Below are 27,071 nucleotides of genomic sequence, written 5' to 3'. Positions count from 1 at the left end.
TGCATATTACTATATCATAAATTTGTGGGTTTTAATATATTTTGATAATAACTGTCCTCCTTGTAATCTTCAGCATTTTGCCTTATGCTTTTAAAAGCATCATTCTAAGAAACTGTCCAGGGTTTCCACCAGATTGCCAAAAGGGTCCACGGTGCAAAAAAAGAGGGGGCTAAAAACCAGTTCTAAAGGTTGTAGAGCTATTAACACAGGTACTCTGCATAGCAGCCCTCTGAAGTAGGAACTATTATATCCATTTTACAGACAGGGAAAGTGATGCCTGGTGGGTAAGCTTAGCCCTTGGTCACACAGCTAACAAGCTGCCAAGCCAAGATTTGCACCCAGGCTCTGGCTTCCTAACCTCTGCGCTTTGCTGCCGTGCTCACTGCTCACTTTTTGGCCCCTTTTTGAGGAGCCTTGAATGTCAGGGTCGCACCCTGCCATTTGAGGCCAGTTTTGGGCGGGGATCCCAGGCCAGCTCTGAGGTCCCCTGGGTCACATATCAGTGGCACCACCCCCAGGTCTGGCAGCCCAGCTGCCCTAGGATGCCTGAAGGGCAGGGCAGGAGGTGGACAGGCAGTAGGCCAATGGCTGTCACAGCACCTCACCTAGCCAGCTTTCTGGGCCCAGGTATGCTACTGGCTCCGCCCCCAGCCCAGCCCAGCCCCTCCCCAGGTCAGAGCTCTGGGAGCGGAAATTCCTGCGCGGGCGAGACGGAGCGGGTGCGGATCCGAGAAACCGAACTTGGCCATGGAGCCAGTAGCGACCTGGACCCCCGGGAAGGTGGCGGCTTGGCTGAGAGGTGGGTGGGGCTGGGGCAGTGTCGGGCTGGAGGGGCACTGGGACGGGGTGAGGGAAAGGACAAAGGACCTGCCGAGTTTGTCAGTTGGTTAGTCAGTCAACAAGTATTTACAGAGTGTCTGCCGTGAACCTGGCAGAAGGATAATGGAGATGACCCCTGGGGCCCCCACCCGGAGGACCCAGAGGGGGTCTCCCATCCCCCCAGAAGCCCAAGAAGCCTCCAGGGTAGCAATGGGGAGGCAGTGGTTGTGTAAGGAACACAGACGGTATCTCGCCAGCTGCCCGCCCCCTCTGCCCCCGGGCGCAGTGGGATGTTATTAAACCCATTTTTCAGAAGCCGAAAACTACACACTGAGCCAGGAAGTGATTTGCTGAGGCTTTGGAATAGAGCCGGTGGGGTGTCTTTTCCCTTCCCCCCACCCCGAAGCTCCCAGTGAGAGCAGAAGCCCGGGCCTGACGGGAGGGGTCAGCACAGCCCCTCCCTAGGCCTCCAGCGGGGATGAGCCCAGTTGGGTGGGAAAGGTCCCAGACTGTCAGCCGACTCAGAGAAGTGAAGACCTTCTGACATGCAGCTGGGAGCCGGGAGGTGCGTCAGGACACTCCTCCTACAGGGAGGAGCCAGAGTGGAGGGGGCTCCGGAGTCCACTGAGGGCAGGCTCAGGGTGACCAGCCCCCGTAAAAGCAGGGATTCAGGGCTGGCGTCAGACTCCCAGACTGAGTTCCAGGCCCAGCCCCTCCACTCACCAGTTCTGTGACCACAAGTCTCAGTTTCCCTATCCATAAAATAAATGGGAAAGGCAACTCTGATCTCATGAAGTGAACCAAATAAGACAATCATGTTGAGGGCTTGGCACGTGCAGTTCAACATCAGGGTCTGTTGGGAGGGAGGCAGCACAGCACATTTGCTGTGTACACAGGAAGGGAGGTGTTCGGGGGCCCAGAGCCACGGAGTAACAGGTTCACGAACTCCTAGTCAAGTGCTCTTAATGTCACACAGGGAATGAGGGAGAGCTATTGATCACAAAAGACCCTGGCTTGGAATGGTAGGGGTTCCTTCAAAGAATGAGAAAGCTAACTGTGAACCTCTATTTGTATGTTTTCCCACCTGTAAAATGAGGATAGCAGTATCTCTGCTTTCTAGATTCGGTGAGGATTAAATGTGTTAATATGTATAAAGCCCTTACATTTTTCCTAACACATAGTAAGCATTCACTAGATATTTTTCTTACTTGTGAGTGTCTACCTTGTAAGAGGCCTGGGCTGGAATTAGAGATGAACATTTGTTTAAGGTCCAGTCCTTGAAGAGCTCGTGATTAAGTAGGAGAGGTTAGTGCTTTGATGCAGGGGTTTGTGGAGGTGCAAGGGACAATGAGAGCAGCAGAGGCCCCCAACCCAGCCCGGGGAATTGTGGAAGGCTTCCTGGAAGGAGTAAGATGAAAAAGGACGTGAAGGAGCTGGAAGAGCAGTCCAGGCAGAAGAAAGAGCACATTCGAGGACCCTGAGGCAAGAGAGCATTCCAAGAGCTGCAGGGAGTTAGTGCTCGGGATCTGAAGTGTTGAGTTTGAGGGGCTGTGCGCCAAGAGGTGACTGTAAAGGCAGGTGGTGGCCGGATCATACAGGGCCTTGGGGATCACGGTAAAGAGTCTGGCAATAATAATACGGGGGCTGTTACTGTCTACCATGAACCAAGGCAGTTGGCCAAGTGCTTGACATGTGTCGTGTCATTTAATACACATGATTAGAAGGTAGGTGCTTTTATTTTCCCCATCTTATAGGTGAGGAAGCTGAGGCACGGAGTAATTAAGTTACTTGCTCTATCGCTGTCACTCAGGTCTCCCTGACTCCAAAGCCCCATCAAGCATGACTTGAGCAGCATCAGAGCACCTGGAGGATTTGTTAGAATGCAAATTGCTGGGCCCCGCCCCTGAGTTCTGATTCTGCAGATGTGAGAATTCATTTGTTTTTGTTTTTTTGGCCACGAGCTGTGTGGCTAGCGAGAGCCGGGGCTGTGGCAGTGAGAGCCCAGAATCCTAACCATAGTCACCATGCTGTATATTACATCCCCCAAACTGACTTATAAATAGAAGTTTGTACCTTTGGACCACCTTCACCCATTTCCGCTACCCCCTCATCCCCTGCCTCTGGCAATCATCCGTCTGTTCTGTTTCTATGAGTTTGGGTGTTTGGGATTCCACATGTAAGTGAGATAATACAGTATTTGTCTTTCTCTGTCTGATTTATTTCACTTAGCATAATGCTAAGGTCCATCCACGTTGCTGAAAATGGCAAGATTTCCTTCTTTATGCCTGAATAATATTCCCGCGCGCGCGCGCGTGTGTGTGTGTGTGTGTGTGTGTGTGTGTGTGTGTGTGTGTGTGTGTGACATTTTCTTTATCCATTCATCTGTCAGTGGGCACTTAGGTTGTTTCCATGTTTTGGCTATTTTTCTTTTTTTTTTTTTGGCCATGCCACCCAGCTTGTGGGATCTTAGTTCCCTGACCAGGAATTGAACATGGGCCACAGCTGTGAAAACACTGAGTCCTAACTACTAACTACTAACTACTGGACCACCAGGGAATTCCCAGAATTTGTATTTCTAACAAGTTTTCCAGTGAGGCTGCGGCTGCTGGTCTAGGGACCATCCTTTGAGAACCACTGCCCTATATGACCCTACTTCTCAACTCAGTAGGCTTATCTGTGAAATGAGCAGGGCAGAACACTGCCTGGGTCTCAGGGTCATTAGGAGAAGGACTTTTGCACTGACCAGAAAGGCCTTGACACCCCCTGGTTCCCCCATGCTGACCCTCGTTCTTCCACCAGGCCTCGATGATTCCCTGCAGGACTATGACTTTGAGGACTGGGAACTGCCTGGCAAGTACCTGCTCCAGCTCTGCCCCCGAAGCCTGGAAGCTCTAACTGTGTGGCCTCTGGGCCACCAGGAGCTCATCCTGGAAGGGGTGGAACAACTCCGGGCCCTGGTAAATGAATGGCGGCTACACTGGCTGCAGCTTCCACCCACCTTAGGGGTGCTGATGGGGGGCTGGCCGCTGCCAGGAATTAACCTGCCCCTCTGTGGTACAGAGCTCCGGGCTACAGTCAGAGAACCTGCAGAGCCTGACAGAGGGGCTGCTGGAGGGGATCCGGGCATTCCAGAGCTTAGTCCAAGGTCGCTTGGGGGGCTGTGCTGAGCCTCCTGCAGATGTCCTCAGCGCGGCCATGGAGCTGGTGCATGAGGCCCGTTCCCTCCTCTTCTGGCTCAACAGGTACTTCGGTCTCCTCCTAGGGTCTGAGTAACTGGTGAGGGGACCCTTCTCATCCTTGGCTTCCTCCGGGACCTGGGAGAGAAAAATAGAGCTTTGCTCTTGTTCAGATATAGTGGAACTGGGCAAAGAGGTTAATTGGTCTGTGTAGGGGCACTGGGTTGCCTGGGTTCCCACCCCACCTCGAGCTTGTAATCATGACAGTCACATCCACAGCATTATATAAAGAGCTCTCTACCCCCTTCACTGGCCGCTGTTTGTCCCATAGATCCCAGCTCTAATGTCACCTCCTCAGGGAAGCCTTTCCTGTTACACACTCTCAGAGCTCCCTACACTTCACAGCAGTAGAAGTTAAATCATTATTGATGTAATTAGATGTTTAATGTCTGTCTCCCCAGTGCCTAGAACAGGGCCTGGCGTTTATTAAGCACTTGACTAAGGTCTTTAGATGTATCAGTCATCTCCTTTACCCCAAATCAAAACCCATCAGAGTCTCAGATGCGTAGCCAGCACAGGGTGGTTCAGTGGCTTGACTGTTAAAGCTCAGTTCCCTAACCACTGCTCCATCCTTCCCTCTGCCAGGTACCTCTTCTCCCATTTAAATGACTTCTCATCCTGCCAGGAGATTGGGGAATTGTGCGGGAAGCTGGGCCAGGCCTTGCAGGAGGTAGGAGAACCAGAGGCCAGGCTTGGCCCAGGCTGTAGAGACCAAGTCAGGCTAGAGCTTTTTATAACTTGTGAATCAGCACAGGATCAGGTGTGAGAGCAGGAAGAGGCGAGGGCAGAAAGAGAGGAGGCCCGGCCACTGGGTAGGGGGTGATGGTGGTGTGGGAGCTCCTAACTGGCGAGGGCAGCACGGGAAGTTTGATTCTCAGGTGGGGGTGGAGTGGGGGAGGGCATGTGTGGTGACTTCTGGGGGCCTGGCGTCAGGGGGATGAGACCTCGGGGCGAAAGCTCTAAGGCCATGTAGTTCTGGGAAGGGGGCCAGGGTACAGACCGCTGGGAGGGACTGCAGGGAATCCCCCTGCCCTCAGGCGAAGGCAGTGCGCCCTGCTCAGGGCGGGCCCCTGCTCTCTCACTCTGCTTCCAGGACTGTCCAGCGGCTGAGAAGGAGAGCAAAGTCCTCAGGATTGTGAGTCTGGCGGGTGAGTGGGGTGTGGGGATGGGGTGGGACGGGGCTCAGGCTAGACATCCTGCTTTCCATCCGCCAGAGCAGCCACGTGGCCGGGATCTGCCACAACATCCTGAGCTGCAGCCCAGAGGAGCTGCTGGAGCAGAAGGCTGTGCTACAGCACGTGCCACTGGATGATCCTTCGGTGAGCCCTGACCTCTCAACTCTCAGTCGGGGCCTGAAATCTGGTTCTAGGATCCCACAGAATCCTATACTGTCACAGCTGGAAGGCCCTGTTTTTTTCTTTTTTTTTTTGCCGAACCACGTGGCATGTGGGATCTTAGGTCCCCCACCAGGGATCACACTTGCGCCCCCTGCAGTGCAAGTGTGGAATCTTAACCACTGGACTTCCAGGGAATTTTTGTACAGATGTTAAAGGCCCAGAGGACTTCCCTGGGGTCTCACCGTCATTCAGCCCCTTCTCCAGTCCTGATGGGCTGCAGCTGGTGTGGTCTCAGGTGACACGTCCCAGCCCTGGGACACGGACCTAGGGGAGAGGGGAGAGGACATGAACTTTTTTGCTTTCATCTTTGACCAGTTGGGAAAACCAGAGGCCCCAGCCCTTCCCTGTCCTGCTCCTGTCCCTAAGGTATGAGATGCTTCAGGAAAGTTGCTGAGAATCTCATACCTCAGAAGTCTGCAACCTGCTCCCCTCAGCCCTTAGGGGAGGAGGAGGCAGAGCCCAGAGAGGTGCAGCAGTGAGCCCAAAGTGACATATCAAGTCGAGCGGTGCCAAGCTGAGGCCAGCTCTCTTCCCCCATTCCACTCACCTGTGAGTCCTGGTGCCTAGCAGGGGTCCTGGCCCGGTGGTCCCACACCCTTAGTGACTGCAGCCTCTGCCCTGCAGGGCCTGGAGATCCACACCACCAGCAACTGCCTGCACTTCGTGTCTCGAGTGGGCACCCAGGTGAGACTCCTACACCCTTCTTAGCCGCCCACCCCCGTGGCCCTCCAACCTGCCAGCCAAGCCAGCTTCCAGCCCCATGAGGGTGCACCCTCTGAATCCTACCCCCCCACCAGGTCCCCACTGATTTCCGGCTGCAGATCCTGCCTGGAGACGAGATTGTCCAGATCAATGAGCAGGTGGTGGTGAGTGAGGGGAGGGGCGTGGTGGGAGGAAGCGGGTCTTGAGTAGAACCCAGGTCGGTGGGTGGGGAGGTTCCCTCGGGGAGACCAGGGCTGTGGGAGCTGCCTTCCGTGAAGCCAGCCAGCTCACACAGGTCAGAGGGGCTCGTGGAGGCTTCCTGGAGGAGGACGAGGTGAGGCTGAGCGGGAGGCTGAGTGAGTGCTCTGAGGCCAAGGGCTGTCGGGTTGTCTCAGAGCCTCCTGCCCAGTTCAGTCCCGCCCAGCATCCCTGTCCTGCCCTCTGCCCTGTCCCCTAGGTGGGCTGGTCCCATAAAAACGTGGTGAGGGAGCTGCTCCGGGAGCCAGATGGGGTCAGCTTAGTGCTGAAGAAGGTCCCAGTGCCAGAGACACCCTCACAGGTACCTGCCGCCCGCCCCTGCCCCCAGTCTGCTTTCAGACCCCTGTCTGTCGCCAGCTCCATCACCTGTTTCTGATTATTCCTCAGACCCCTCCTCAGGCCCTGGGCCCCCCACGCCTAGTAAGCCCATCGCTGGCTCCGGCCCTGCCGTCTCCCAGGTGACAGGCTTGGGCCCCGGGTGGGTCTCGGCCCCAGGTAGGTCTTGGCGGGTGGGTCATGGCTCACCTCATCTCTTCCTGATTTCTCCAGGGCCCCATCGGAAGACGTCTTCGCCTTCGACCTGACTTCAAATCCAAGTCCCGGACCCAGCCCTGCTGCCTGGACAGGTAATTTCAAAGCCCCACCAGTCGGCAGATGCCCTGGACAAGGCATGTGGGCTGCCTGATCCTGGACTCTTACACCCCCACCCTACCACTGGGCCCGAGTCTGAGCTCAGGGACCCTCCCTCTCGCTCCCCCCTTCCTGACAGCCTCGACCTCCCTTGACCCGGAGCCCCTGCCCAGCCCCCATGCACCCTCAGCCACACTCCTAGCTGGGGTAGCAGACACTCCAGAGCCCCCAGAACACCCTGACAAGGTAAGCTCTGGGGCTCAGCAAGGAGGGGTGTGTGGCTTTGTACCCATACGCTTTTCTAACCTCCTGTGGTCCTTTCAGAGTCCTGTCCCTCGTCGCAAGAAATCAAAAGGTATGAAATGCACCTGACGGGGTGGGGGTAATGCCCGGATATGAGGAGCTCTTATAAGTCTTTACAGTGCTGGGCAAGACCCCCCCTCCAACACACACTTCACACACAGCCTCTCCTGGAAACAGCTCTGTTTCTGGGGTCAGACAGACCTATGCTCCCAGCCCGGGCCTCTCGCCAGCTCTGTGACTTCGGACAAACAGCTCATCCTCTGATCTTCAGCTTCCCTGTCTCTAAAATGGGAAGAGTCATCCCCACCTCAGAAGTGACATGTGTAACATTCTGAGCCCAGAGCATGGGTTCAGAAATATCAACTGGGGGTGCTCATGGGGGGCAAAGGAGCAGGTTGGGGGTCCGGGACACCCCACCAGCCCCTCACTGACCAGCGCGCTGTGCTGCTGCAGGTGTGGCGACACAGCTGAGCCGCCGGCGGGTGTCCTGCCGGGAGCTGGGCCGGCCTGACCATGATGGCTGGCTCCTGCTCCGCAAGACGCCTGGGGGCTTCATGGGCCCGCGCTGGCGCCGCTGCTGGTTTGTGCTCAAGGGACACACGCTCTACTGGTACCGTCAGCCCCAGGTGAGACACCCCGCCCCCCCCCCCCACACACACACACAGGTAAGCAAGTGAGTCACCTCAGGGCCTCGGCTCTTGTCCCTCCTCCACGGTCCACTCCCATCTGTGGTCACAGGTGGGCCCCAGTGTTCCTATGTGTAAAATGGGGACACTCTTCAGAGAGAACTGAGCAGATGTGTGTATATAAGCGGTGTGGAAGAGGTATCACAGGCCGGGTAGAATCTCTTTGATTCCACCCGTCTTTCCTTCCTCTTCTGTTAATCTGTTCATCCTAGTTATGGGCCATTCAAGCAATTGTTTATTCTTTCGACTAACATTCAAGGTGCCTACTGTATAGCCAGCTCTGGGCTGGGCCCTGGGACACAGGGGAGAAATGGACCGTTTCCGTTACTCAGGCCGGTGGGGAGAGGGAGGAATACATGCTCAGGGACAATATGGGAACACGTACTACGATGGCAGAAGAGCCGGCAAAGGTGGCCAGTCCACCTGAAGAGTGGTGAAGGCTTCCTGAAAAATCAATGCCTGAGGGTTAGTCAGATGGAAAGGAGAAAGAAAACCAGGCACGGAGAGGAGCATTTGCAAAGCAGCTTTGTCTGTGTCTGCGATGGAGCAAATGCATGAGGGGGCTCCTCTTCCTTGGCTGTTTCTCTGGCTATCTTTGGCTCCCCTTGCCAGGCTCAGAGGCACCCCTTGGTCACACCTCCTGACCCCACCCCAGCTTCCTGCCCTGAGCTCTGGGCACTGAGAGATGAGCGATTAGAGAGCCCAGGAAATGCCCTCTCCCCTCCCCCGCCCTCAGGAGCCTGACTGGGCCTTGAGGGTATTGGGGCTTCAAGCTGACCCTCACACTATGATCTCCCCAGGATGAGAAGGCCGAGGGCCTCATCAATGTCTCCAACTACAGCCTGGAAAGTGGACAAGATCAGAAGAAAAAATAGTTAAGTCCTGAGGTGTGACAGGCTGGGGGTGGGGAGAGAAAGGGAGAGGTAGGTGACAGGAGGGGCAGGTGGGGGCAGCAGGTCGCTGGGATGCCCATCCAGCCTCTCTGCGGTCTGGATGGGCACCCCCAGGTGAGTGAGGCCCCTCTGCTCCCTTGGCAGTGTGTTCCAGCTCACCCATAACGTGTACAAACCCTTCATCTTCGCTGCTGATACCCTGACGGACCTGAGCATGTGAGTGCCACCCCCTTCACCTCCACAGCTTGCACGGGAGTGCCCGGGGGCCTGGGCTCAGGAGCCTGGATTCAGAGCCTAGGGCTCATCAAGACACTCACTCTTCTAAGCCTCAGTTTCATCCTCTCTAAAATGGACTAAGAATTCCTCTCTCTCAGAGTTGCTCTGAGGATTAAATTAGAAGATGATATAGGCGAAAGCCCCTGGCGTACAGTAAGTGGAAACGCCCTGAGACCCATTTGCCCCTCCACAGGTGGGTACGCCATCTCATTACCTGCATTTCCAAGTACCGGTCTCCAGGCCGCTCCCCCTTGCCCCGAGAGGAAGGTGGGTGCCTCACAGGGCTGGGTCTCCCCTGAGCCCCTGCCTTCCCTGGGATGGGGGCTGGGAGCTCAATTCCCCCGAGCCCACCCCCTGGCCTGCCCAAACCCTGTGAAGCTGAGTGGGTTCCGCAGCCACTCTTGTCCACCCCAGACTGCTACAGTGAGACGGAAGCAGAAGACCCCGACGATGAGGCTGGATCCTGCTCAGCCTCGGTGAGTGGGAGCTGACGCGGGGTGAAGAGCAGGCCGTGGACCTCAGACTGATAACCTCCTCTTCTTCCACCTTGCCCCCAGCCCAGCGCGGCCCAAGCTGGGAGTTCGCTCCACGGAGACACATCACCTGCGGCCGCCCTCACGCAGGGCAGCCCACGGACCTCCTTCGGCCCTCCGACAGGTGCCGAGCCAAGCGGGGGGCGGGGCTGGGAGCCGAGACGGAGGGCTGGCGGCGGGGGCGGGCACACGCTCACCCTTCTCCCCGTCCCACAGACAGCAGCGAAGGGGCCCTGGAAGGAATGGTACGGGGGCTGAGGCTGGGTGGCGTGTCCCTCCTGGGCAGGCCGCAGCCCCTCACTCACGAGCAATGGCGGAGCTCTTTCATGCGGCGCAACCGAGACCCCCAGCTCAATGAGCGAGTGCACCGCGTGCGGGCGCTGCAAAGCACGCTCAAGGTCAGCGGGCGCAGGGCACCGTTAGGGGCTGGGCTCGGGGCTTTCGTATCGGTTCCTGGCCCTCAGCCCTGGGCTCTGCTGTGGACCGGGCTGAGTTCTAGGTTCCTGGAGCCAGGCTCTCGATTTGAGGATGGGGGCTGGACCAGGCCAGGTGCTGGGTTCTAGGACACTGGACTCCAGAGCTAGCTCTGGACTCAGGCTCTGCCCGCTTCCTGGGTGATCATGGCCCTAACCCCTATACCTCTTCCAGGCAAAGATGCAGGAGCTGCAGGCCCTGGAGGAGGTGCTGGGCGACCCCGAGCTCACTGGGGAGAAGTTCCGCAGGTGGAAGGAGCAGAACCGGGAGCTCTACTCAGAGGGCCTGGGGGCCTGCGGAGTGGGGCCGGCCGAGGGCAGCTCCCAAGTCCCGAACTCTGACTCCAGGGGACCGGCTTCCCACCCCGCACCCTCTCAGCCTGAGGAGCACTCCTGTCTCTGCCCCCTGACCCCAGAGAGTGACCTCTGACCTCCTGACTTCTATCTCTGGCCAGTACCCTAGCTTCTGACCTCTGGCCTGGAGAACCACCTCTGACACATCTAGGACAGAGCATCCCTGCATTCTGTTCCAGTTTGGAAGTAGCGCTTGTCCATGGTTCTGTCCCAAGCTGACTGCCTCTGCCTGAGCTGCTGCCATTTCTGTTCCTCCCTCCCCTAGAGTGGGGTGAAGTGAAGTGAGCTTTGTGCCAAGGAAGGAGCAAGAGGTGGGGTCGAAAGAACTCTCTCCTACCCTGTGCTCTGTGGGGTCACAGACCTGCCCCCTCAGCCCCGCGGCATTTCTTTCCCCAAGCCAGTCTGTACTGGCGTCCTTCACTTTACCCGGGAGACACTTTTCAACTAAATAAAGTCAGTTTCTTTAACAGAAATCTACATGTGCCTTTGACTTCTGTATTAGGATCTGGAATCTGCTTCCCGGAGGGGACTGGGATGAAAAGCTGTCAGAGCAGGGCGGTGGGGTGAGCGCTTTTGGTAACTAGCCCACTCTGTGGCCCACCAGCCTGGGCTCTGAACCTGAAGCCCCATGCTTACCAGGGTGGTGGGGACTTCTACCCATGCCCATGAGAGACCGGAGTGCTCTCCTGCCCCATCTCCAGGGGCGAAAGGTGAAAAACAGAGACCAGCCTTTCACTCTACAGCTGGGGAAACGTACCTTGCCTGGAAAGGCGGCGGGGGGGCGGGGGCAGCCCTGGAGACTGGAGTGGTGGGATGGGGTAGCTGGTGGGCAGGGTTGCAGGCTGAGGTCTCCTAGGAGGAGGACCACAGAATGAAACACCTTTCTCCTCTTCTCTCCTTAGCCCAGTCTCACCTCCAGCTCCTAGATGCAGAGCAGGGACCCGGCCCTGTGTCTCCGTCCAGGCTGCACAGGAGACCTGACCTGTTCTCATCAGCCTCCGACCTCTGACCCCACCCAGCGCCTTGGTGTCCGTGGCCTCCTCTGTGGCATACTGAGGGGAGTCAGTGGGAAGATCTTCTCTTGGTGTGAGAATTCCTTGGTGGAATGTGGACAGGTGGAGGTCACAGAGGCCTCTATGATATCACCACAAAGGGGGGCGGGCAGGACAGCTTGGAATGAAGTTTCTTTGAGGAGTGGGAGGGACACTGAGCAACTATGGTGGATAACCAGAGGACCTGGTGGCAGCACTGGACCGACACCACCTATATCGTGCCTTTGAACCACGTGGTAGGTGGTACCTGCCTGGCTGCACTGTGCAAGCTGGGCATCCTGGGGCGGGATGGGCACTGGAGGACCATACTGGGTCCGGAGGGGCAGTGGCTGCACTGATAGGCCCTCTCCTCACCCTTGCAGAGGGCCACCCACGAGTCCTTCCTCCGGCCAGAGGGGCAAGTGCTCATCAACCGCCGAGATATCACTAGCAGTAAGGTAAGGCCGAGGCTGGGCCTGCAACCTGTCGGGGGGCCTGCAGCAATCCTCACCCCCACAGTGACCCTTGTGCATCTGTGTCTATGGGGCAACCGGCCCTCAGAATACCTCTGTCCCTTCTGCCTTCTAAATGTCCCAGCTGTCATCGCTGCAGCTGGTATGTTAGTAACCACCCGGCTGTGCCCCTACGGGAGCCCCTATATAATGACAGCCATTCCCCAGCAAAGACCCCAAAAGAGTCTCCCTTACAATGACCCCAACAAAGACCACCCAGCAGTGACCTGCTTTTAGTGGCCATTTAGGTAGTGACCTCTACATTGAGGCCCCCGTTCCATAATCCCCTCTCAGGCAACTTCTTTCCCAAGAGTGGCCCCCAAGGGTCCCTATTCACTGAGAGCAAACTTCCAGGCAGAGGCCTCCTACGGTGACACCTGCCTGAAGGAAGGTCCCCTGCCCTCTCCCAGGATGCCTGGGACATGCAGGAGTTCGTCACTCGCATGTATGTCAAGGAGCTGCTCCGACACCCGGCCTTCCAGCTGCTGGTGGCCGTGCTGCTGGTGGTCAACGCCATCACCATCGCTCTCCGCACCAACTCCGTTCTTGGCCAGGTGGGACTCCAGCCTGACCTCTGACCCCACTGATCTAACAGGGGCCTGGGCAAGTCACTTCCCTCTCTGGGCCTCAGGCTCCTCATCTGTTCATGATGGTTGGATTGGATGCCCTTCAAGGGCCTGTCAGTGCTGACTTTCCTAAAGATCAAGGAAGGCTTCGTGGTGGGGGACCCAGCTTTGAGAAATGCATTGGATTTGCAGAGGAAGGACAAGAGGAAAATGGTGTGAGCAGAGGCAGGCAAATGGGTGCCTTGTGGGGAAGGGTATCCCATTGTAATCAATAGCCACTAAGTGAGAATCACTCTGTACCAGATACTGCACCCAGTGTCAGGTATGGACACAACAGACCCAGTTCTGTCTCAGATAGACAGACATATCATTCCATATCACAGAGTATGTGGAAGCTCAAAGGAGGCATTGACCCTAATCTGGGGGTCAGGCTTCCTGGAGAAAGGGACATTTAAACAGAGAGCAAAGAAGGAATACGAGTTGGCCAGGCAGAGAGAGGTGGAGAAGAGTGGTTTGGGCAGGACAAACAGCATGGAAGTGAGTTCTGTGTGTCCAACTTGAAGTTTGCTATGGCTTGGGTCTTACCCTTGATGTTTTAATTTCTTACAAGGAGTCTGCCACATACATGAATTGTGCTATTGAAAATCAATATTTTTAAAATGTCCAGTGTGGTGACTGATGAGTTCAGAGAGGTGGTCAGCAGCCAGATCACACAGAGTCTTTAAGTTTTGTTAAAGAGGATGGGTTTTATCCTATGTCATTGGAAAGCCAATGTTTATTTTATTTTATTTTACTTTACTTTTATTTTTTAAATTGAAGTATAGTTGATTTACAATGTTGAGTTAATTTCTGTTGTACAGCAAAGTGATTCGGTTATACATATATATATATTCTTTCTTTAATATTCTTTTCCATTGTGGTTTATCATAGGGTATTGACTGTGGTTTAACATAGGATATTGTATAGTTCCCTGTGCTATATAGTAGGACTTGTTGTTTATCCAGGAAAGCCAGGGTTTAAAGTATGGCAACATGAGAGTGGCATCTAGGTGGATGGTTGCCGAAGCTCAAGGAATGGACGAGGTTGCCTGGTAGAGAGTGTTGAGTGAGAAGAGGACCTAGACAGAGCTCTGAGGAGAGCCTCCAAGTAGAGGGCAGAAAATAGAGGAGGAGATGCCAAAGAATGCTGAGGAGGAGTGGCCAGAGGAGTGGGAGGAACTCCAGGAGAGCGCATTACCAAGGGAGCAGGCACAGGGTCTGATGTGGCTAGGAGACAAGGCAAGGAAAGGACTCTGAAGCATCCCTTGTTTAGCTCTTGTGACCTTGACAAGAGCTGCCTCTGATGTGGTGGAGGCAGAAACCCAATTGCCAAGGTTTGCAGAATGCGTGGTGGACTACAGGGCAGATCAAGACCCATCAATGGCTCATGAAATGAGTTCAGAGTGTAGATAGCAGCATTTTGTAGTAGAATGAAATAAAATGAAAAAGAATGAAGTAGAAATTATAGTGGGGGAGAGGGAGGGAGGGGAGGAGGGGAGAAGAGGAGAAAGCATTATGGTGTAAAATGTAAAATATATTTCTTTGAGTCCCAGTCAAAGATGCTAAAAACCCTGATATAGGATATGTGCCCATGAAGGTCAAATCCTAGAGACTTGTGAATGCCAGACTGGTTTTGAACCTCACCCTGCAGGCCATAGGGGGCCATGGAAGCTTTGTGGGTGGAGAAGGCAACTCTGATTTAGCCACAGATGTTCATGACTTGGAGAAGGCAGGGGGACTGTTTAGGAAGCTCTTTCAATAAATAGTAAGGAGAGCCTATTGCCACCAGTGGCCAGTGGGATAGAGCTGAAGGGAAAGAAAGCCCTTCCTTGTTGTAAGCAGATATCCCTGGCCCATGATGCCCTTTGGGAATTTGGAACAGGCTGGAAGCCCATAAAGTTTAGCTCCCATCTGAGTTTCAGAAGCTCTGCCCAGAGAATTCCCTGGTGGTCCAGTGGTTAGGACTCCGTGCTTCCACTGCAGGGAGCCTGGATTCGATCCCTGGTCGGGGAACTAAGATCCCACATGCTGCGTGCTGTGGCCAAAAATTAAAAAATGAAGAAGAAGAAACTGCCCAGCCTCGCATTGGCTGGTAGATGGGGTTGGTGGCATGGTGTGGGGAGCAAGAGGCTTGAAGCACTGAGTCTGTGGGCCATGGAGGTGAGGAAAGGGAGGAGTCCAGGTGACTTTGGTAACTGCCAGGATGGAGTCGGGGGCTGGGAGCTGTTCATGTCCCAAACTATAGCAAAGTGACAGCTTAACAGGAGATTGCGTGAACGTGAGTCGGGTTTTAAACAGAATTCAAAGTCATGGATTCATCCATCAATCCATCCACCCCGGGAACACGTCTTGGACCCGTGAGTAGGGGGATACCCAGGAGTCTGGTCAGGCCTGGCGGGGGGGATTTGGGAGCTGGAGCAGCAGGAATGGTTGGGACAATCGGAGAAGCAAGGATGGGGCTTGGTGTCCTCCATCTCAAGGGCCAGGTCTTTTCCTCCCAATCCTGGAGTCTGTTCTGCCTTTCTCCACCTCCCTTTTCCTACTCTAGAGGTTAAGAACAAGGGTTTGTAGTCAGACAACAGTCTTTATCATTAATTGTCTGACCTTGGGCACCTCTCTGAGGTTCCTATCAAGTGCAAGATGGAAATAAAACCTACTTCATAGGACGATGGTGGGTGACGGTAACATGAAATAATACATTTGTGGTCTTAGCATGGTGCCTGGCACGTACATGGGAGGGGTGCTCTAAAGGGAGCTACAAAGATGCTGAGGATGAAGAACAATAAGAATCTGGGCTTCCCCTCCCCTGCAGACATGCTCTCTCCCTGGTCTTGCCACCCCCCTACTCACCTCTCTGCCCTTCCTTTTCTCTGTCTTCCATGTAGAAACACTATGAGTTGTTCTCTACCATAGATGACATTGTGCTGACTATCCTTATCTGTGAACTTCTCCTCGGCTGGTTAAGTGGCTTCTGGATTTTCTGGAAGGTGAGATCCTGGGCCCTCCCTGCCATCACATCTATTCCTCCTTAGGGATGGCACCCCACCCCATCCCCATCCCTGTGCATCTGGCCCTGCAAGGTGCACAAGGGGAGGGGGGTGTGTGCATGTGTGTGCATGCATGCTCATGCAGAAGGAGAAACGAACTACTTCTGAGATGTCTGTGATGTGGCAGAAAGTAATTTGTACTAGAAGTGCAGACTCCCGGCGTTCCAATTCCTGACCCAGCAGCCTTCCCTAGTTCTGTGATCTGGGGAAAACCTTGATTTCCTTATCAGAGAAATACAGTTGAGAGTATCTGCCTTGATTTACAGGGTTCAAGAGCAGGGGTCAGCAAAGGTTTTTTGTAAAGGGTGTTGACCTTAAGAATAAAACAGTCAATTATTTTACCAGCAAAAAAGGGCTTATTTGGGAATAGCAGAGGAATCGCAAATCAGGACTAGCAAACTACAGCAAAAGCCGTAGGCTAGTCCAACAAACAATGAAGAGGAACATTATTTTATAGAGAAAAAGGAGGAAGTTGGGAAGGGTTGTTTTGAACCAAAATCTACTGGAGAAAAGTGAGGGTTCAGGGTGATGATGGTCTCTCATTGTCTGAGTTGCTGGAATAGTTGATTTCTTGCAGGAGATGCAATATACATCTTTTCCTGTTGGGGCCTGTAATTGATGATTCTTTCCCCTTTGGGATTTTTCTGTTGAAGTCTGTGATTGACAATTCTTCCTGTGATTGACAATTCTTCCTGTAATTGACATCTAGTGATACTGCATGAGAGCTCCCCCTTTTGGCCTCCCAATTCCATTGTAGAGAGGTTTCCCTTTATTAATTTTCACAAGGGCCAGATAAATATTTGAAGCTTTGTGGGCCATACAGTCTCTGTTGCAAACACTCACTTCTGCTGTGAGAGCACAAAAGCAGCCATAGACAGTAGGTAGATAAATGAGCATGGCTATGTTCCAAATCAGTTTTATTTGTGAATACTAAAATTTGAACTTTATGTAATTTTCACGTCACAAAACATTATTCTTCTTTTGATTTTCCCCCTAACCTTTTAAAAATATAAAAACCATTCTAAACCTGAAGGTCTTTAAAAAGAGGGGCTGCTGGTCAATTTGGCCCTTGGGCTACAGTTTGCCTACCCCTCTTCTGGAGGGTATCAAAAAGCTGTCTGGGTGGGAACAGATCTTAACATTACATAAAATGAGACAAAGACGGGCTTCCCTGGTGGCCCAGTGGTTGAGAGTCCGCCTGCCGATGCAGGGGACACGGGTTCGTGCCCCGGTCCGGGAAGATCCCACATGCCGTGAAGCGGCTGGGCCCTTGAGCCATGGCCAGTGAGCCAGTGCGCCAGTGCGTCCGGAGCCTATGCTCCTCAACGGGAGAGGCCACAACAGTGAGAGGCCCGCATACCGCCAAAAAAAAAAAAGAGAGACAAAGACTCAAATTCTTTGTTTGAATAGGACTTCTGGAGTCAAGGGATTTATCTTGCCTTTGGGCATTTGCAAGAAGAGGCTTAAAAAAAAACACCTATCAGATTTTTATACCTTTCATAAAAAGGAATCATCATTTAAATACCATTACCAGGAAAACCAATTAGAATTACAAGCTTTCCAGGGGTTACAGGTGTCACTTCATAGAACACAGAATGTAGAACCTAGAACAATATTTCTGAAGTCCAGATGTCTTTTTTTAAAATAAATAAATTTATTTATTTATTTATTTATTTTTGGCTGTGTTGGGTCTTTGTTGCTGCACACAGGCTTTCTCTAGTTGCGGCGAGCAGGGGCTACTCTTCTTTGCGGTGCACAGGCTTCTCGTTGCGGTGGCTCCTCTTGTTGCGGAGCACAGGCTCTAGAGCACAGGCTCAGTAGTTGTGGTGCACAGGCTTCATTGCTCCACGGCATGTGGGATCTTCCCGGACCAGGGCTCGAACCCGTGTACCCCGCATTGGTAGGCGGATTTTTAACCACTGTGCCACCAGGGAAGCCCCAGATGTCTTAAAGACTGCTTTGTGAAAACAACACTTGGGAGGATGTTTATTAACAGAAAATAGAATAGGATGGTGCATATTTACATGTCTCCACACTGGAGAGAATAGGTACCATGCTTTTTGTGAACATTTCAATGCACCACTTTTTCAGAACTAGCTCTAGGTTACAGGCAGACATCTATCTTTTGCATAAGAGAGAACATTTCTTCCTTCCTGTAGACCTGAAATTTCTTTTGTTACCGGCCAGGGTTCTTGGCCTCCTTAATTAATAGAAACTGATCAGAGGCCAGACAAGAAATTCAGGCAAGGCTTTATTGGGGCCCCTGCTGCAGCAGGGGGGAGAGAGAACAAGTAACAAGTTCCCTTGCTCACTTGCTGCTTCCGAGGGGGGATGAGCTTGTGGCTTGGGTGGTTTGCCCACCCCTTTGGTGATGTTGTGTGCAAGGGGCATTCACAGTACCCTGCTTTTGATCCCAACCCCCTACCTTTGCTCCCTGCTCTTCAGAAGTGGCATTTGGACCTTTTGTATCTTTTTGTCCGTAATTTGCCCCAGATGCTCCTGCAGGCAGTTATTTTTAGTCCCGGATAGTTTCTTTGTATTTTGTTACTCCAGGAGTTGTGTATCAGGTACAAGCACTGCAGCCAAGGGTCCCAGGTCCCAGCCTGTCTCACTTTTAGCATTAGTTAGGAAGGCCTGCACTATCAAGGTACCTGCACTTGCAAAGCTAAGCTCCAGCGTTTCATTAGCACAAGGGAACTGGAACAAGCCTGAGAATCTTCTGTTCTTCCAAGCCACTCTGCTTGTCCTCTCAAGGACAAGACTTCTCAACCTTGGCACTGTTGACATGTTGGCCTGGGTAATTCTTTCTTGTCGGGGGACTGTCCTGTGCATTGTAGAATGTTTAGCAGCATTCCTGGCCTCTACCCATTAGATGCCATTAGCCCCCTCCTACCTGTGACAATCAAGGATGTTCCCAGACATTGCCAGATGTCCTCTGGAAGGCAAAACCACCCTCCAGAACTAATGGCTGAGAACTAATGTCCCAAACCCTAACCTTCATCTGGGGCCAGCCTCCCAGGGCCAAAAGCCAGGGCTTGTTAGAAGCCCTCTGCTGTCTCCTTCCCCACCCCAACCCCTCCGCTGGTCCCAGTGTGCAAGGACTGCTCCCTGTTGAATGAGTAGATGGAAAGGGAGAATGCAGGGGAGGGAGGAAAGTCTGCAAGGTAATATCTCAAATATTACCCAGGCACGTGGGGATCCCCAAAGTTTTGCCCCCAGTGCCCCCTTTTCTATGGCCCTTGTGTGGCTCCTCCCTCTCCTTCTTACCTCCATAGCCTATTAATTACTATTTCACCACCTAAATATTTCTCAGATTTCTTGCTGCTTCTGCATCTCTGCTATCCCTGTTCTAGCTCTTACTTTGTCTTCTCTCACCAGGATGTTGCTATGGCTTCCTGTGTACCCCACCTGCCATCAAAGTAATTTTCCGAAGGCCCAAGACAAAGTACCCTTCAACTACTCCAGTGGCTCCCTATTGTGTATAGGATCAGGTCTAAATGCCTCACTGTGCTTAAGGCCTTCCATGATGTGGCTCTTGCTTGCTTTTGCAGCCTCATCACTCCTGGCCTTACCCTTGGGTATTCCAGCTGCATCAAGCTGCTTGTAGTGGCATTCCCCAACACACACTTTCAAGTGCATGTATGCACACACACATACAAACACACACACACTGCTGTTTCTCACTTCATGCCCATGCTGACCCCTAGTCTATAAAATCTCTTTGCCACTTACTCACTTGCTTTCCTCCTACTGACAGCTTAAGACTCATGCAGATGTCTTCTCTTCCAGGAAGTCTTTCTGTCTCTCCCAGGCTAGGTTAGTTGTTGCTCTGTCTCCCTAATGCTTTGTACTCACCTCTCACCTGGAGTTAAAATTTACTGTCTGTCCACCTCCCTCAAAATAGTCTGTGAGCCGAGCAGGGCAGAAATCCTATGTCTTTAGGATCTGATTTGAGGTGTGGCATATAGTAGGAGCTTAATACTGAATGGATAGAGGGATGGATCTGTAGACAGGCAGACTTGTGTCTCCCTGTGTATGTTTAGGCACCGACACTTTGAATGTGAAACACCAGGAGGGCTTGTGTTTATTGGACTGCCTAATAAATTTAAGAACTTTTTCTGCATTAAAAATCATTTTCTTTTTGAATATTTAATGCAGCTACATATTGGTCAAAACTGTATTGAGAGACTGTCATATAGAATGAAGTAAGTCAGAAAGAAAAAAACAAATATCATATATTAACACATATATGTGGAATCTAGAAAAATGGTATAAATGAACTTATTTGCAAAGCAGAAATAGAGACACGGACGTAGAGAACAAACGAATGGATACCAAGCGGGGAAGGGGGGGTGGGATGGATTGGGAGATTGGGATTGACATATATACACTACTATGTATAAAACAGACAACTAATGAGAACAGACTGTATGGCACAGGGAACTCTACTCGGTGCTCTGTGGTGACCTAAATGTGAAGGAAATCCAAGGAAGAGGGGATATATGTGTACATGTGGCTGGTTCACTTTGCTGTTCAGCAGAAACCAACACAATACTGTAAAGCGACTATACTACAATTTAAAAAAAAAAGACTGTATTGAAAGGCACACACAGAATTCTTGTTCCCACTCCTGACCCTTCATCCCTTTCCCTCACCCCCACCCTCTTCAGATAATCTGTTATTTATAATCTCATTTATCCTCCTAGTGTTTATTTTGCAATCATAAGCAAATATGTACATATTTTTAGTCTTCCCTTTCCTAACAGTAGCATACTGTAAACACTGTTCTGCACTTTCCTTTTTGTCACTTAATGGATCTTTCTAGATCAGTGCATGGAGACCTTTCTCATTATCCTGTACTCCACCGAATGAACGTGCAGTAGTTTATTCAACCAGTGTCCCAATTGCTGAACACTTTGGTTATTTTCAGCCTTCTATGAATGTCATTTTGTACTTGTACTAGAGTTTGTGGGGGTCGGATTTCGAGAAGTGGGATCACTGGTCAAAGGTAAATATGGATCGTTTATTAGAGCAAATTCTCCTCTGTGGCTGTGCTCACATCTGTCATGCACGTGAGCTTGCTTCCTCCATCCCCATTCTAAAAGAGTTTGTGCCATATTGGACAAAGGGCTTGCAAAATGTGCCTTTCTTCTACAGTGAGAGTTAGTTCACCTCTGACCTAGCTGTTGAAGCACTGTTCCTTAATGTTTTAATCAGTATTTATTTTCATTTTATTAATTGTAGTGTGTGTCACACAAAGAGGGAGCATCCAAACACTCTCAGGTCACCTAACTGCAGGGCAAGGCCATTGTCAAGCAGCGCACTAGCCAAGGTGGGCGCTCAGCTTAGGAACTGGCTGTGTATATGTGAGAGACTCCACTGTGTGCTTCAGACACTGCACTTGGCTATTGACACATGTATGAGACAGCGAGCACATGCATGTTTTGTGGCATGTTTGGGGCGACAGCAGGATGAGTAACAGCAGTGGATGGCAGATGACTGGCCCTGCTTCGAGAGGACCATTGAGTCCCCCATCCTTGGGGTGTAGGGAGGGCAGACCCAGGATGAACCCATGGGCTGGGCCTGACAGACCCTGCTGGGGCTGGCCCACCCCCCAGGACGGCTGGAACATCCTCAACTTCCTTATCATCTTTACCTTGCTCCTGGGGTTCTTCGTTAATGAACTCAGTGCCATCTCTATCACCTACACACTCAGGTAAGCTGAGAACTCGGAGAAAAGAAGGGACCTGTCTGGACCCTGGGAAAGAGAGGAAGGGGTTGTTACCAGGTGGGGATCAGCTCTGTCTTTCTGGGCAGGTGGGGGGATGGTGAGGAGGAGGGGTCTGGGAAGGGTCTGGGAAGCCCCTGAGAGGCTCTGCCACAGGGCACTTCGTCTGGTGCACGTGTGCATGGCAGTGGAGCCCCTGGCCCGGATCATCCGTGTCGTCCTGCAGTCAGTGCCTGACATGGCCAACATCATGGCCCTCATCCTCTTCTTCATGCTGGTGAGTGCCCTCCCCTGCCCCCGGCTACTCCCCTTCCCTGAACAGGCCCCTAGGTCCCTGGGGATACATGGTGTCTGGAGAAGAGGAGAGGATACGGGCCTGAAGCCCTGTGACTCCCCTAGCAGCTCATTTGCATGTCCTGTCCCCAAGGCCCTCGGGTGAAGTCCGGGTGGGTCTCTGGTCTCTCTGGCAGGTGTTCTCAGTATTTGGGGTCACTCTCTTTGGTGCGTTCGTGCCCATGCATTTCCAGAACATGCACGTTGCCCTGTATACCCTCTTCATCTGCATCACCCAGGATGGCTGGGTGGACATCTACGGTGACTTTCAGTGAGTGCCCATGGGGCTTCCAGGGGAGGGGGGGGCCCAGTCCAGGCGGGCTAGGCAGGGAGGGGCTGGGCTCCCAGGGGCAAAAAAACTGACTGGGGAGGGAGATGGGCTCTTGGGTGGGAATGCAGCTCCCGGGCTTGGGATGAGGATGGCACAGCAGGAGGGGGATGCCTGGGGCTTTAAACTGGAGAAAAGCAGACTCCCTGGAGCTGAGGCCTCTGGGTTTGTAGTCTACTTGAAGCATCATCCCAATGAAACAACACCCATTCAAGGTCCCACTGCAGGCTATTCATGGAGATTTCTCCCATTATGCTCAGCAGCTGGGCAGCTAGGCCTTGGGCAAGGGAGCAGGTCTGTGGTTGCATCTAGGGTTCCGAGGCAGCCTCCCAGCCCACACTGGAGCCCACCAAACTGCCTGGACTCCTGAGGACTTAGGGTCTCATTTATTCATCCTGAGACCCACTGCCCAAGGTCATTATCGGCCACAGATGGCTGCCTGGGTTCTGTTCTTTACCTCTTTCCCATTAAGCCTAAACCCTATTTGTTTCCAGTCCACTCCAGGGAGTGGGTCCCCCTGACTGATTTTCTTTTTATCTCCTTCGTGTGAGAGTAGAAGCCCAGTTGGTAAAGGGGCTTCTGCACTCATGACCCATTATGATGTAGGCAGTGGAAAAATCATGGAGTGTGCAATAAAGGTGGCCTGGGGTTTTGAGTCTGCTCCACTGCACTAGCCATGCAGCCGCCTGAGCCTCAGTTTCCTCATCTGTCAACTGGGGATTATAATACATTATTAACCGTGTCATGGATCGCCGTGAGAATTAGTAGAGGCTGGCACTGTGTGCACACACACGCACACATACGCATAGCAAGAGAGAGAAAGCTATTATTTGGGAAAATATTTTATGGGAGATTTACAATAGGTATTAATGGTGGGTGGGATTTTTTTCCTATATATTTTCCTTCTGATCTTTCTATAAAGAGCTTGAATTACTTTTTATAATAAGAACGACATGACTAAAGAATATAGCCAATAGATTAAGCTCGATAATGCTGACATACAAATCCCCACCTGCAGGGCCGGCTTGAGGACTGCCCACTGTCTGGCAGTACAGCTGGTGCTCAGTAAAGAGCAGCTGCGGGGACAATTAGGAGTAAGGCATTAGATCTCCACAACAGCAGTGAGGCAGCAGAAGTCCCAGTGGGCCTTGAGATAATTTCCCCATCTCATAGATGTGGAAACTGAGGCCCAAAGGGCCAGGGAGGTGATGGGGCCCCTGACTGCCATCTCCAGGATGGAGACAAGGGAGTACGCGGTGGAGATTGGGGGCGCCATCTACTTTGCCATCTTCATCACCGTCGGTGCCTTCATTGGCATCAACCTGTTGGTCGTCGTGGTGACCACCAATCTGGAGCAAACGATAAAGGCAGGCGAAGAGGGGCAGCAGCATCAAATAGCCTTCAGTGAGGTGAGTGAGAAGGGGAGGGCAGAGGGGGGAGAGGCAGAGCGTTTATCAGTGCTGAACTGAGCATGTGTGTTTGTGTGCGCGTGCACACTCGAGGGCCTGAAGAAAGCCAAGCCTGAGATGTGGAGGCAGCACTGCCCGCCGCCAACTCACCAACGGGGGCTTCTGAGGGGTGTGGAGTTCCTAGGTGTCTTGTTCTATGGCAACTAAAATCTAAGCAGCTGAGTGACCTTAGGGTGTTAAACCAATCTAAGCCTCAATTCCTTCTCCTGTAAAATGGAAATAATAATAGTACTTCATAGGGCTATTATGATAATTTCATGGATAAACGAACAGTACTTGGCACATACTAAGAACTCAATAAATATTAGCTATAGTGTTATTCATTCAGGGGTAGAGCTTCCAAAAGGCTGGGGAGTGTAGGGTGGAGTATTGCTTAAAGTGTTGAGGGCTGTGGGCTGTGACTTGAGAGTAGATAGGGTTTCAGAAGTTTGCTGGGTAGGATTTATCAGGAGTGAAATGGTGGGGGAAGCACTAAGTTTTGAAAAGGGGTGAGAATTTCCAAAAAGGTAAGGGGTGGGCTCGTGCATTTCAAGTTGAGCTCCCACAGCAAAGGAGAGAGCCTAAGATTGGTTAGAGCTGAAACAAGGGGCATTAGAACCCTGGTGTCCTGAGACTCATCCTCCCTGAAGCCAAGCAGGAAGGGGCAAGGGGAGGGGGTGCCGGCTGAGCTGTCCTTCCCTCTCCATTTCCCCCTCCCCAGACAGGCAACGAGGAGGGAAATGGGAATTACGAGCTGCCGCTGGTGCACTGTGTGGTCGCCCGTTTGGAGACACCTGGCGTCCCCCAGGAGCCGTTTATGGGGGGCCTCCCGACGAACCTCTCAGAAAACACATTCGACAACTTTTGCTTGGTGCTCGAGGCAATACAGGAGAACCTGATGCAGTACAAGGAGATCCGAGATGAGCTCAACACGTAGGGCGGGTACTGGGGGTACCCTCGAGTCTCGTGAGTCTGGGCTGAGTGGAGCCTCAGATTTTTCTGGCCTCACGCCCTCACCATTTTATAATGCGGACCCTGGGGCCCAGAGACGTTAAGTGAATTGCCCAGGTTTCCCCAGCCTGTCAGTGAGGGAACTGGAATCCAGACCTCCCGGTTCCTCGCATCTCACAAGAGCCTTGAGCCTCGGCCTGGGTCTCTCTCAGAGTAAAGGGGGAGGGCGAAGGGGGCTGGACACCAGGGAAAAGATGGGAGGGCAGCCTTCCAACCCTCACCCTCGGAACGCACTCACCCCTCCGCCCTCAGGATAGTGGACGAAGTACGCTCCATCCGCTTCAACCAGGAGCAGGAGGAGGAGCTGATGCACAGGCACTTGTCGTGGAGCCTGTCGAGGGCGAGCGGGTCCTCCTTAGCCACCCGTGAGATAACTTGCCAGCAAGACTTGATCACTGCGCTCGTCAACAGGGAAAAGGTGCAGCTTCCCTCTCCTACCCAATGGGTACTCACCTCTGCACACCACCCAGCTCAGCCTCAACCCCATTAGTCAAGGTCTCTGTCTATTCCAAGATCTGGTCCGCCCCCTAGACTCCCAAGCACCCCAGCAGTCACCGCCAATCTGGTTAGGTTCCAACTTTTCCTTCTTCGGGAGGCTCCGCCCCTCCCACAGGGCTCCACCCACTGACCCATCTCGGTCTAGAGCGCTGTCAAACCTACCCTTTCTTAGACTTGAGCGGTTCAGTTCCTGCTTAGTGGCAGATACCCAGGCCCACTGGGTGCATAGGACCCCCAGGTCCTGTCTAGGGTGCATAAGAGGAGCTGCCTCCTGAGGGAGGAAGATTCTATGGAGAAAAAGTCACACTCCCACATTATTTAGTTTCTTTCTGCTTCCCACACCATCAGACTGGGAGCCTTGTGAATGTCCACGGCCTGAGCTCCCACGGTCGGAGAGCAGACTCAGCAGGCTAGAGTTAGACGTGAAGGACTTCCTGCCAGGCCTGGATGAACAGCTGTTGAGCTGAAGGAGGGAAGTAAGGGGGCGTCTGCCATGTCAGGGTGGGGGCATTGACAAGAAGACCTCTTGATTTGTAGGTTCAGGAATCCAACCCAAATGTACACCTTAACGTACACAAGTCCAGCCGCTGAGAGGGCAGGACGGGAGCCAACGGGCATGAGCACACAGCCAGCCACTGTATCTTCTGCATCACTAGCATGACTTGGCACATCCTGCCCTGAACCCATCCTCTCCCTTACACCCGCGCAGATGCCTGGGGGTGGAAGGAGGGGGGGGCGCAGTATCTCTAGGGCTTGTGCCTGTGAGCCCCAGGTCCAGAGGAGCCGGGATGGAGAAGGATGCTGGATGAGAGTGGGAACCCTACCACAGGGATGAGCACAGAAGGGGGTGCTGGCCAAGGCAGCCAGGATTTTCCCTAAGGATGGGCATCCCTGGTATCCTGCTAGAGCAGAACTAGATGGAGTCTAAGTGGGCCCAAGCACCAGGAGAAGAAAGGTGAGGCCAGCGGGGCCAGGTATCTGTATCAACAATAAACTTTTGTGTTGGGACCAATGTGTCTGACTGGTGGATATCCAAACCCTTGGGGCAGCCTTGCCCCTCAAAAGCCTGTTTGTCCAATGGGAGAGTCACTGACTGTCCTCCAGAGCTTCCATTAGACTCCCAGTCTAATGGGAGAGACAATCCACACCGTGAACATTTTTGACTTAATGGTAGACATATAATCCCTGCCCTTAGGGTCCTAAATTCTGGGGGTGAAAGTCTGGTCCTCACAGTTCCTCACTGTTGGGAGTGCCTCTCTTATGAAGGAGACACCCTACCCTCTCTCTGCATCTGAAGGTGTAGCAGACTGGCCCTCATTCTGGGGAGTTCTAGTCTGATGGGGTCACCATCGACCAAGTCATGCAGGTACAGGAAGCTCTATCCTGGATCAATGGAGAATGGCTGGGCGAAGTGTGGGTCCTGGCAGGCTCTCTGGGGGAGAAGAGCACTGAAGCTTCCTGGAAGGCATCAGGAGGAATTTGAGGGTCAGGTGAATGAAGTCCAGTGGAGAACTTGGGACCTGTGAGACCTCTTTGGGAGCTTCATACCAAAGACCATCGAGAGCCACAGCAGGTTTCCGAGCTAGGCAATGCAGAGTCTGAGACAGCTGTGGCAGTCGTGGGCACTCTGAAGGGTTGCCTTGGTGGATTCTCAAACTTAGGCAAATCACTGGGCCTCGTTTTTGAGCACCAGCTCTAAAATCACATGGCCAGCGCTCAGCCCCCGAGTTGGGAGACTGATGAGATCAGCTGGATGGCTGAGACTCAGGTTCCCTGATGTTGTGTGAGGGGAAGCCTGGAAGAGATGTTGTGCGAGAGTTCTGCCCAGCTGTTCAGCAAAGACTGACAACTAGGGGCCTTGGGGATATTCACCAGGGGGAATGGGAATCCCCAGAGGCCCACTGATTGCAGGGGATGGGAAACCCCACCCTTCGTTCCCTCCCACTGGCATTGCTTCCAACCCTGAAAAGC

At 52.9% G+C, this 27,071-nt stretch overlaps 2 protein-coding genes and 1 long non-coding RNA gene across 3 annotated transcripts; 2 read left to right on the top strand and 1 right to left on the bottom strand.

The window, feature by feature from the left end:
• Positions 1-692: 692 nt before the first annotated feature.
• CNKSR1 (connector enhancer of kinase suppressor of Ras 1) lies at positions 693-11,033 on the top strand. The gene is made up of 21 exons (XM_059071836.2): positions 693-799; positions 3,619-3,776; positions 3,880-4,061; positions 4,641-4,725; positions 5,149-5,190; positions 5,270-5,374; positions 6,077-6,136; positions 6,250-6,318; positions 6,612-6,713; positions 6,800-6,870; positions 6,962-7,038; positions 7,182-7,288; positions 7,367-7,397; positions 7,799-7,971; positions 8,832-8,905; positions 9,069-9,140; positions 9,394-9,467; positions 9,615-9,676; positions 9,758-9,857; positions 9,950-10,131; positions 10,382-11,033. The coding sequence occupies exons 1-21, from the start codon at positions 748-750 to the stop codon at positions 10,634-10,636; spliced, it is 2,133 nt and encodes a 710-aa protein (XP_058927819.1). The 5' UTR covers positions 693-747; the 3' UTR covers positions 10,637-11,033.
• LOC136792620 (uncharacterized) lies at positions 2,937-24,993 on the bottom strand. The gene is made up of 3 exons (XR_010836680.1): positions 24,841-24,993; positions 5,635-5,716; positions 2,937-4,133 (listed from the first exon to the last, which is right to left on the bottom strand). It is a non-coding gene; the product is annotated as an uncharacterized lncRNA (long non-coding RNA).
• On the top strand, positions 11,777-25,691 carry CATSPER4 (cation channel sperm associated 4). Its single transcript, XM_059070550.2, has 11 exons — positions 11,777-11,848; positions 11,975-12,049; positions 12,514-12,657; positions 15,593-15,694; positions 21,373-21,470; positions 21,639-21,759; positions 21,953-22,086; positions 23,378-23,552; positions 24,313-24,524; positions 24,855-25,020; positions 25,638-25,691. The coding sequence occupies exons 1-11, from the start codon at positions 11,777-11,779 to the stop codon at positions 25,689-25,691; spliced, it is 1,353 nt and encodes a 450-aa protein (XP_058926533.1).
• Positions 25,692-27,071: the final 1,380 nt, after the last annotated feature.

The sequence above is a fragment of the Kogia breviceps genome, chromosome 1 (genome assembly GCF_026419965.1).
Source record: "Kogia breviceps isolate mKogBre1 chromosome 1, mKogBre1 haplotype 1, whole genome shotgun sequence".
NCBI lineage: Eukaryota > Metazoa > Chordata > Mammalia > Artiodactyla > Physeteridae > Kogia > Kogia breviceps.
The sequence above is the reverse complement of the archived record's forward strand: the minus strand, read 5'-3'. Positions and strand labels throughout refer to the sequence as shown.

Coding starts and splice junctions, on each gene's coding strand:
- CNKSR1 (XM_059071836.2), top strand. CDS start 748: ATGGAGCCAGTAGCGACCTGGACCCCCGGGAAGGTGGCGGCTTGGCTG. Junction 7,972..8,831: donor ACTGGTACCGTCAGCCCCAG/GTGAGACACCCC, acceptor TGATCTCCCCAG/GATGAGAAGGCCGAGGGCCT. Junction 9,677..9,757: donor CTGGATCCTGCTCAGCCTCG/GTGAGTGGGAGC, acceptor CCTTGCCCCCAG/CCCAGCGCGGCCCAAGCTGG.
- CATSPER4 (XM_059070550.2), top strand. CDS start 11,777: ATGGTGGATAACCAGAGGACCTGGTGGCAGCACTGGACCGACACCACC. Junction 21,471..21,638: donor TCTATCACCTACACACTCAG/GTAAGCTGAGAA, acceptor GCTCTGCCACAG/GGCACTTCGTCTGGTGCACG. Junction 24,525..24,854: donor ATCCGAGATGAGCTCAACAC/GTAGGGCGGGTA, acceptor CTCCGCCCTCAG/GATAGTGGACGAAGTACGCT.